We start from the raw sequence: 11,230 nt of genomic DNA, 5'->3' as shown, positions 1-11,230 counted from the left end.
GTAGCCCAGGCTGGCCTCAAACTCTCAGCAATCCTCCTGCCTCAGCCTCCCAAGTGCTGGACTTACAGATGTGTGCCACTATGTCTGGCAATTGTAAACTTTTTTAACCTAAATACGTTCTTTGTTGCATATGAGAGAGGCAGTATTTAGAGAGATTATCCTGCTAAGAAGTCCATATCCACTATATAAAACTTTCCAAGCCTGCTTGCTCCAATCTCATTTTTGAGCTAGATGTTTGAAATTTCTTAAGATAGTTTAATGAAAGAATGAACCAAGTTTCAAATTTTCCCTGTTAGATATAAAAAAGTATAGTTGCAAATGAAGAGACAGAACATTTTTGCCAACTGAGAGACACTTACCTATGAAGATGGGCAGAATGCTCTCAGCAGAACTCTGGCTTGCCATTTCTTGGGTCTATATTTTCTAATTCTTTCATAGACGAGTAATTTGCCCTGCAATGTTTTATAAGAAAACTCATTGGGACTTCAGTGGTAGTCCGTCCCAATATTATTTCTTCCTGTTACCATTTCCACACTAAGGAGTGTTCTTATTTCTTCTTGTAACACTGTTCTCGCTTAGCTCCAATTCATAGCCTTAGCCTGTCCCTCGGCATTTTAAGGCCTGGTGTCAGATCAGCACTGGTAGCTTTTTGAATTTATTGTATTCAAAGATAAGTGAGTTTTACAAGGAATATATATATATATATATATATATATTTTTAATTTGCTGGTCTGTTTATTTGTTTAGTAGTAAACTCACAGCTTTGCGCTTGCCAAGCAGGCACTGTGCACCAAGCTATATCCCTAACAAGACGGATACCTTTTAAAGGATAGACTAGAGCTGTGGAGACAACTCAGTGGTCTAAGCACCTGCCTGGCAAGCTCAAGGACTCAGGTTCGATCCCCGTACCACATGCCATGCTGGCCCCAGAATCCCAGGCATACTGTGCAGCCACAGATACCTGGCATGGTGGCTCATGCCTGTAATCTCAGCACTGGGGAGGCTGAGACAGGAAGATCCCTATGAGTTTAAGCTGCATAGCAAGACCCTCTATCAAATAAATATTTTTTTCTAAAAAGACAAACTAATGAATACCTAATAGATTCAAAACATCTTTCCAAATAATTATGTCTCTACCTACCTGTGAGCTTACAGGCTTGATTCCCTTACCATATAACTTCTATTTCGAAGCTTGTGAAATGAAGATTAAATTGTAGAGCAAAGCGTTCACACCTTGCCTTTCGGGGGTATTCTTCCAGTCCTGGTGTTCCATATGGTCTTTTATTTTAGGAGTTACTAAATGTCCTGTTTTTTTCCTGTCTTGTTCACTGGGCAAACAGGGGTAGATGGTCCCCCTCCCTAGATAGGAGACGACCTCCTAGCCCCAGGATCCATATCCAACATGCATCTCCGGAGAATGACAGGTACTAGTCACCTCCTCTCAGACAAGTGGCTTCTAGAAGCTGGTAGGCCACCTCCTGAAGGATGCTCAAGAGAAACGCTGGTTACGATGTGCTTCTCGCCAAGAGCTAGAGCCCTCTGGGTGGCGATTCCGTCAGGAACCACGCCCAGCTCTATAAGCACCTCACCGGGGTGAGAGCAGCCCAGAAAGTTCTAGAGTTTGTATCCTGTGCCAGATGTCTGTTTTGTTGCATACTTACTTCAGGGCCTTGAGTTTCTAGAAGCATACTCATGCGTTGTTCTTGTTTACAGGTGGATAAGTAAAACCTTCTTAGGTGCTTTAGAGTATATTACGATCTGTCAACAAGGCATATTCCTGGTTATACTGTATCGTTTGATGGCTTAATCTCAGTTGTCTTACTTTGTTACTACATAAAGTTCTCAATAACTCAGCTTAGACCTGCAGTATGTGACAAAATGACTGGCGTAAAGTGGGCCTGTGGTTCTCCTGTGAGTTTACCCCACAAGTATTAAGGATTTAAACTAAATATTGTCAAATGTTGGGGTCGGTGTGCAAGGTAGGTTTTTTTTGTTGCTGTTGTTTTCTTAAAGAGCATCAGTGCTTTAAATCCACTGCATAATGCTTTGTAAATTGCTGTAATATATATTCACCATTGCGTTATTATCATTTTGTACCTGAATTGAGTTTTCCTGTTATATGCTGTTTGTTATATATTATTCTTGTCTTTAAATTTATTTTTCAACTGGTCACTAAAGCTTTTTCAGTGTCAAAAATGCTTTTCCAGCAGAAATTCAATAAACACTTTGGTAGTATTTATTAAATAAGTAGGTGTGGTATCTCTCCTAGTTATATGAACATGCAGGTTCTGGATTAGGTCTGTGGCTATACGCCCAAATAATTATTGTCTTTGTGAAGATTACATAATTTTCTTCTGTACCTATACACAATCAAGATTCCAGATTCATAGAAAAACTAAAGACTGTCACTAAGAAAATTTTAAGGTGATTTTATAAATATTGGAAATGATCATGAACTATGGGTTTTTAAGATACACAAACATACACATTGTGCATAATTTATATTATACAAGTTTATATTATTTATATTATATTAAAGTCTTCATTAACTGCCAAAACATTTCTTAATATGATTTATATTTCTTTTCTTTTTTTTTTTTCCCTGTGACTGGCTCAGCCTGCCCTAGGGGTAGGGCTGGTGTGGCCTGTGGTGCCGGGGATTGAACCACAGTCCCTGTGCTTACCTAAGCTTGCCTAAGCAGGGGCTTTGGTCCACTGAGCCATCTTGCTGGCCCCCCAATATGATTTATACTTATATATTGAGAATTTAAAATTAATTTCCTCTGCCATACTTGATTTCTAGGTTAGAATTCGTAGGACAAGAAGAATGACTAAAATTTCTAATCCAAAAATTATTTTAAGTATAGGATGACTTTCAATAATAGTGTAATATCATTATTAAATGAACATTTAACTCTACATTGGTGCTTATTCACCCAATTGATAACCTTCGTGCCCCCGCTGTCCGCACTAGTGAACTGGCCCCTCTCAAAGTGCTGGGGCCAGGAAGGAAGGTAGAATTCCCCTTTAGAAAAGATAATCGCAAAATGTCTTTGGATTTATTCTAAAAAGAAGCAAAAGCTTAATGGAATGTGGTGACTAAGTAGAAGACCATCTTTGTAATGAATATAAATGTAAGTTTGTCTGGGCACTGGTTAACCCAATCCAAGTAATAGATTTGTTCTTACATACGTAAGAATAATGAGCCCTCGTGTGTCACCACCTCTCCTCAACGCTGACTCAGAGGTCCTTGCGATTTACAAATGAAATGACCATGGGGTCACATTTGGGAGTAGCAAATATCTACAGGGACTTGGGAGTCAGGCGACAGTTTACAGAGTCAGTGCCATGTTTCTTGGGAAAATAATGTTGAAATACATAATGTAATATTTTGCTTAGGACACGTCTCCAGTAAGTTAAGCAAAAAAAAAAAAAATTGGTTCCTTTGTTTCCTACAATGTAAATGTGCACACAAGTTTGAAGGACATACTTATTATGATTTAATTTTCACAGTAAGAGCACTTCATGCCATCTCAGCTGGTACCGTAGATTTATTTTGAGTGAACACTGGCATAGCTTTTATCTTCATATAAGAATATATGGAAGTTTTAGGACTTTTAAAACAATGCTGAAAAGTACATAATATTAAAAAACAAGGCTGGAAAAAAATTTTTTAAAAAATTGAAAAAAGGCTGAAAAGTACATGATGTTGGCCTCGCAGGAATATTTCTGACTTTAACATTACAATGTTCTTATGGACTTTTTAATGGTAAAACTGTTCTTACAGTTTTAACAGTGGTAAAACTTTAAAAAATATTCATTCCAACAGAATTTTTCTCTGCATATATAAGAAACTTTTCTGAGCCTGTGTGTATGCATTTCTGTGAATTTTAATAAAATGCATATTTACCTGTGGCATCAAATTAACCAAAATTTGCAAGCAGCTATTCTGAAGAAAAATGTAATAGAGTTGGCCACTGAATTATCAAGGCATTGAGTTTGGTGCTTGCAGTTGATTATTCATGCGTAAGGATGAAAATCTTTGAAATTACTATTATTTTCTAACTCAGCTTTAACAATTTTCCTAAATACTGTATTCAGAAAGTATTTATACTGCATTCATTTTGAACTATATTTTCACATGTGAAGTGACCGGCTCTAACATTTTTATTGAGAATAATTTTGCACCAATATACATGACATTTTTAAGAAAGCCATTTAGTAACATGACTCAGATCTTGACAATATGAGAAAAATGTTACCACTTTATTCAAGCACGTGAAGCACCCATAAGTGTTAGGATTAATTCTTGAGTCTTTCTGTTAAAGTAGTTCTATTTTGGGGGGAAATAACCAAATTTGTGTAGTTTTCCACATCTCTTACTTGGTCACATCTACTTGTCTATAAAAACCCTTGACCAAGAGTAAGTAGTTTCTTTTCATTTAAAGTAATTTAATGTTACTTCTTCATTGACAATATTTATAGGGCTGACCAAATAGCTCAGCAGATTAAAGTGCCTATAAGCAGCTGCAGGGGCTGGTGTTCGAACCCCAGGCCTGCTGTGCCAGCCCCACTCCCTGGGTGCGCTGAGACAGCAGTTGAGACTGGGCGTGGTGGCGTGCGCCTGTAATCCCAGCTCTTGGGAGGCTGTAAACAGGAGGATCACTACGAGTCTGATCTAGTAGTGAGACCCTGAACACCCCTGTAGACCCTTCCCTAAAATGCAAAAAAAAAAAAAAAATTATGAAAAAAACAAAACCACCCACTTGGTTGCTTTCAGAATTCAGAGCAGTTTCCACACACATGCATGCCTTGTGCATAGCCGCGTATGTATTAAGCCACAGGTTTTTTTGTTATGCTTTTTAAAAATGCCTCATTTGAATGAATGACAGTGCCCATGTACAGCACTAAAATACTTAGTGTGTCTGTTTAATGGCTGTAGTAATATATACAAATATAAATAATATAGAGGAAGGTGTTTCTTAAATTCATATGTCTTTCTGCACTGCATAGGAACACTTCTTTAGATTGATTCTATTTTACTTTTGTCTTTCGAGACATATGAGGTATTAAGACAAATAGTTATATTTTACTTTTAGACACTATAAACCATCTAAGTGTCATTCAGCACACACAGGTACTCTCACATCAGAGTTCTTAATGGAATCACTGTGGTAGATTTTGACTACATTTTTCCTAAAACAGATTGTTCGATACTTTCACGTGTTAAAACAGTCTTGTGTAATTTTACTGTCTTCACATATGAGCTTTATGATTTAACAGAATTGTAATGGTTTCAGAAAAGCTCTGGTCACCATGAAATAAGCTGGGTGTGGTAGTGCCCACCCCGAGTCACAGCACCCAGGAGACTGAGGCAGAAGGCGCGCCATGAATTCCAGGCCATCCTGGGCTGTACAGTGAGTTCAAGGCTAGCCTGAACTGCATAGTGAGACCTTGTCTGAAAGAAGGAAAAAGAAAAAAAAAATCTTCATGGAATTGCACTGACACTAGTTATTGAAGAATAAAAGAAAGTACCACAAAGACACATTTTAGAAATTACCTTTCTTTTGATTAGCACATTTTTTAAAAATGTTCACATTTATCAGTAGAGAGAGCTTTATGGTGGAGCTTTAAAAGAACTTAGATATATTTAGAAATATCCTCAGTTTCCTGGTGGTTGCTTTTATTTCAGTTTAATAGTGCCTCCCACCTTGGACAAATCAGATAAGATTTGCTGGAGTGCACTTTCCTTACCTGTAAATTTTATAGAAGGACCAGCTGAACTAGAAGGTCTAAGACCTTGTGTTATGCTAAGACAGATCTTGGGTGTGTAAGGTCATTTATTAATGTATAATGTATATTATTTATTAATGATCATTTGTTATGTATAAAGCAAGAAATGGAAAGTGTGCAGGTGCCCATCAATTGATAAATGGATCAAAGCTTGGGGTGGTGCACACCTGTCATGAGCACTGTTCAGCCATGGAAAAATAAAGTTTTGTTGTTTGCGACAGGATTCTTCTAACTCCAACAGATTCTTATTGGGCATGTTTTGAACTCCTGTGCCCAAAATGTTGATCTCGCTTTGATAACTCTAACAGGCACAGTTCCAGGCTACCAGAAATGAGAAGGGGTGGGATACACCCACCCCTCCTCAGTTTTGTGCTGATCAGTAATTTTGATAGGACAATATATAAGCATAGATGGATTGTCTTTTTTTAATCTCGAGCCCCTGCTTTATCCAAGGGATGGCTGTGTGTAAAACACACAGTGTATTCAATGCTGTCATTTAGCACTTAGAGTTCGAAAAGTAGTAGAATTTTCTGATTTATTTTTCTTTACTCTGGATTATGACAGTGAAGTCTATTTTTTCACTCCACTTGAATATTCTTTTAAGTCATTAGAACTGTTTGTAGGAATCTTTAGGACAATCTATAGTGAACCTGGATAATGGCATTTGGAAAGAAAAACGGTGCCCTCAACTACAAGGTGGAAAACAAAAACAATTGGGGTAGATGTGTGAATCCCAGCATTTAGTTATGTAACACTGGCTGTGAGCCTCATGTTCTTACTGAAGAATAAGATATTCTTCTTTGAGCATATAGATATTGTCATTTAAAGCTCCACTTCTGTAGCTCCACCTCCTGGATCCAAGGGCTGCCAGTGTTGCTACAAATCGAGATTCACGTACCACTCCAGAAGCTGCAAACACTTTCACACAAACAGTAGTACTGAAATATTACTAGAATGAACATTGGTGGCCCCTGTGGGACTTCTAATTCTGCCAGACTGTAGGTGAGAAAAAACTGAGGTGCAGAGAGATTACCTACGCTGACCAACGTCGCCCATCCAGCCAGTCCCAGTGATGCAGGTCATTCATGCCAGCTCCAGGACGCCGGCTCTTGGCCCCTGTGCGCCAGGGTCCTGTGTGGCCGAGATGTGGGGTGATGGGTGCTGTGGAGGTTGGATGCTCCCGGCGCACCTCCATGCTTGATGTCAAGCCCCTGTGTGAGAAGAGCTCGGGCCTCCATCCCTCATTCTTAACAAGGATGAGTGTGACTGTGTCTTCTCACTGGTGAGACAGAAGACGTAAAACAGGCGAAGATGCACGAGAGAGCACTAAGCGGTGTGAGGTGCCAGTCCAAGTGGTCCCCATCAGTGTCACCATCAGCGTCTCTGTGGCTTCAGGATGCATTAACCTGTAGATGAGAAGAGGGAGAACGGTTTGAAAACTTCAGTACATTTGAGAGGAAGTAACATCTCAGTTGGATCTCGAGGATGTGCCAGGGACAGGAGGAGAAGAACACAAGTGTTAAACTGTACCTCACAACCATGTCGCTGTCATGGGTGGAGCATGCACACGGAGGCTCCCCGAGTTCTGCACAGTGCCTCCTCGTCCATTCCCCCAAACTCTTTGCCCTTGAATTGGGACCCAACACTGGCAAAACTGGCCTCCTGACTATTCTTGGAGCTCATAGGGTGCATTCCTGGCCCAGGGCCTGCCATTCACTGACCCCTTCACTTGTGACACTCTTTCCTTTGATACATACGTGGCCATCTCCCACAGCTGAGATTTTACCAACGTGTCACCACCTCACTTATCCTCTCCTGTGAGTCCTCATCAGAAATTGCACCTGCATTTGTCGCAGCCTCGCTCTCCACACTTCTTCCATGGTTTTCCCTGCTTTGCTTCCCTGCTGTCACTGCTCCTAACCTCCCATTCTGTACCATGTACTAGGATGAAATTCTGTTTGATGGCTTTTTGCTTTCCACTAAAAACTGGGAGTTCTTTACAGGCAGCGCTTGGTGTCTGCTCTGTTCTCAGATATTCATGAGCTCCGAACAGCGTGTGGAGCATGTGCTCACTCAGCAGTGCTTGTGCCAATGAAAGGGTGAGCCATTCTTACTGACCATGGGCAGCACGGCTTCCCTGAGAATGTTCTCATCTGCTTTCCTGAGCTGCAGACAAGGAGAACAATGGTGATCCTCCGACGCAGTTTTCCTGGGCCCTGTTGGGACCAAGAATAAATCATTTGGAGTGATGCACTGTTCTCTTTTTCGTTCGAGCTCAAATGCCTCTTGGGCGTGCAAACCTTCTTGCCCTGTCCCTGTCCTCACCCTCTTTCCTGTGTTCATGCTTGTACTGCCTTCCCTGTGCCTCAGGAGCAGAGCTTCCCTTTTCCATTGATTCGGTTCTGTGCGCTTCTATCCTTCTCTGTTCTTCTGCCAGCCCCTGAACTGCTCTCCTGAACAGCAAGGAAATCTTCTTTCAAAAGGGCTTTCCCAGCCGTTCCCAAATGGTTTCTTCACTTTTTCTTTTTTCTTTTTGTGTACTGGGGGTCAAACTCAGGACCTTGCGTTTGCCAGGCAAGTGCTTATGCTGCTGAGCTAGAGCAAGGCTGTGGCCATGGATATGCACCTGAATAATCTTCCTCCACTCTGGGCAGTGTGTAGCAGAGACATTAGGCTTCAGACAGGCCCGTCCTTCCAGCTTTGCTGCTTTGTGTCTAAGTGGCCTCACCCTGAGCCTGTTCCTTCACCTGTGAAATGGAGAAAATGGAGATGTTTTTTCTTAAAGGATCACCGTGCAATCAAGGCGGCCAGCCTGGGCTTCCTAACTACACAGCAAGACTCTATCTCAAGAACAAAATATAATAATAATAATAATAATAATAATAATAATAATAATGACTGGTCATGGAGAATAAATAAATCAGTGCCTGGCATAGAGTTATTCTCCAGTACATCCAGCACCCTTTCTCCAACTAGGAAGAGAATTGCTGAGGAATTAGGTCTCTTTCTCTCGCTTTCTAGCTCGGAAGTGGGGTATCAGCATGAAAGGAGGCTGAAAACCACACAGCTCACAGCCTGGTTGGAAGAAGAAGAGAATGTGACTCCAGTTTCTGGAGACGTGGATGAGGCTGAAGAGATGTGTGGCCCTAGATGTCCACGCCTTGGGGAGGTGGACTCTGTCGTACTTTGGTTTGTGTTTCTATAGGGATTCACATATAGAAGATGTTTGCCATTGATAAGTGAAGATGGCACATTGCTAGAAGGAGGAGGTGTCAGGACAGAAAGTAAGGGTGGATTGTAGAAGGTTCAAAAGCCATAAAAATACACATTCTTACAGTTTCTTTTAAGGTATGTGTTTCTAGATCATGCTATTTTATATTGATTTATTTCTAGTGTATAGTTCTAGGATAAATATGTGAGATGATGATAAGTATTAGCTCATTCCATTATAGTAACAATTTTGCTACATACACATGTCTTTTTTTTTTTTTTTTTTTTTTTTTTTTTGTGGAACTAGGGATTGAACTCAGGCCCTTGTGCTTGCCAGGCAAGCACTTATTCTACTGAGCCATCTCCCTGGCTCTAGACATGTCTTAATAACACTATACATTATATGTAATGTTATATAATATATAAATAGCTATATATTTATATATATATATATGTGAGACATTTAGAGTAAAGAGGTACATGTCTGCTAGCTTTGAGAGTTAGGCTATATATATGTATATATGCATATAATTTCTTATGAAAAATATATTTTAAGATACAAATGTTGAGAATATTTATTTTTGGAAAGTAAATGGAGGGTTTTATTAATTCTTTGATTTGTGACATGTGATTGGCTTTTTAAAATGCTGTATCATTACCAGAGCTTCTTTCTGATAATTAACAAATAGTTTAAATAGTTGAACACTTTATTTACATTGTCATCTTTCACCATGGCATTTTGTTTTCTTGTCATAAATTTTGTTACTGAGTGAAACCTTTGTCGCGCCAAGTTTCAGATTTTAAAAGTAAAGGGAGCTGGGTATGCTGGTGCATGGTTGCAACGCCAACACTCAGAAGGCTGAAGCAGGAGGATCTCCAAGTTTGAGACCCCTATGTAGTGACTGCAAGACCAGCCTAAGTTACATAGCAAGACCTACTATTCCTCAAGCTGTTTAATGAAATGGAAAGAGATAGCCCACTGACGAGGAGAATAATAAGACAATCTCTTTGATGAATATAGGTACAAAAGTCCTAACAAGACACTGGGAAACAGAATGCAATTAATCTTGAAAAAAAAATCATGCTTCACTGCCAAGTATGGTGCATCCCAGGAATGCAAGGATGGCTCAACATACACAAGCCATTAAATGTAGTGTATCATATGAACAAACAGTATCAAAGGACAGAGTTATACTGTCATCCCAATAGGTGCAGGAAAAGCCTTTGATAAATGTTCTTTTGTGTTAATAATGAAAATAAATAGAGTATCTCAGTCTGATAACAGTCACTTATGGCAGATCTACTGCCAACATCATGTTAAATGGGGAAAACTGGAAGTTGACCCCCAGAAATCAGCAACAAGACAAGGTGTTTGCTCTCATAACTTCTGTCCAAGATAGTGCCTGAGACATTAGCAAGAGCAGTTAGGCAAAGAAAAGAAAGAAAAGGGAAATGAAGGGAGGAAGCAGTCTGATAATAATTATTTGCACGTGACACGATGCTGTACGTAGAAGATGCCAAAAAATTGACTAAGAATCAATAATCACATTCGTTAATGCAGCAAGTTGCAAAATTAGCATAAAACATCAATGGCATTCCTATACATTAATAACCTAGTGAGCCAAAAATTAAGAAAAATACCATTTTCTTGAGAATTGACTTAGGGAAGTGAAAGATTTCCACACTGAAAACTATAGGAATCTGAAAAAGAAAATTGAAGAGAACATGAGAAATTGGAAAGATTTCATTATTTGGCTAGGCAAAATGAATTTAGGCAAAAAAGCCATATTTCAAAAATTCATATACAGACTCCATGCAATCCCAGTCAAAATACCAAAAACAGCATTCTTCACAAAACTGGAGAAAACAGTCCTATCATTTATATGGAAACAGAAGAAAACTGGAATAACAAAAGCAGTCCCTTAATAATACGAGCAAAACTGGAAGTATCAACATCCCAGAGTTCAAGTTGCATTACAGAGTTATAGTGATTAAAAATAGGATGCTACTGCCACAAAATAGGCATGAAAAGGGAACTAAATAGAGGGTGTTGCAACATCCTCAGGGATATTCAACCTCTTAAGTCTTTGACACAGAGACCAAAAACATACAACAGGGGAATGACAGCCTCTTTAATAAAAGGTGTTGGGAAAATTGGCTATCCACATGAGAAGATTGAATCTAGACCCATATCTATCACCATGTTTTAAACTAAAAGTGAAGTGGA

At 39.5% G+C, this 11,230-nt stretch overlaps 1 protein-coding gene across 1 annotated transcript in view; it reads left to right on the top strand.

The window, feature by feature from the left end:
* Positions 1-11,230, top strand: part of Rims1 (regulating synaptic membrane exocytosis 1) — a 496,751-nt gene that overhangs the window by 366,668 nt on the left and 118,853 nt on the right. Inside the window, exon 23 of the mRNA XM_023718668.1 lies at positions 1,341-1,424. Coding sequence (XP_023574436.1) covers positions 1,341-1,424 — 84 coding nt within the window. The remainder of the gene's footprint in view (positions 1-1,340; positions 1,425-11,230) is intronic.

This window comes from Octodon degus, unplaced genomic scaffold, assembly GCF_000260255.1.
Source record: "Octodon degus isolate 3935 unplaced genomic scaffold, OctDeg1.0 scaffold00061, whole genome shotgun sequence".
NCBI lineage: Eukaryota > Metazoa > Chordata > Mammalia > Rodentia > Octodontidae > Octodon > Octodon degus.
Note: the sequence above shows the minus strand (reverse complement) of the source record. Positions and strands in the feature narration are given on the sequence as shown.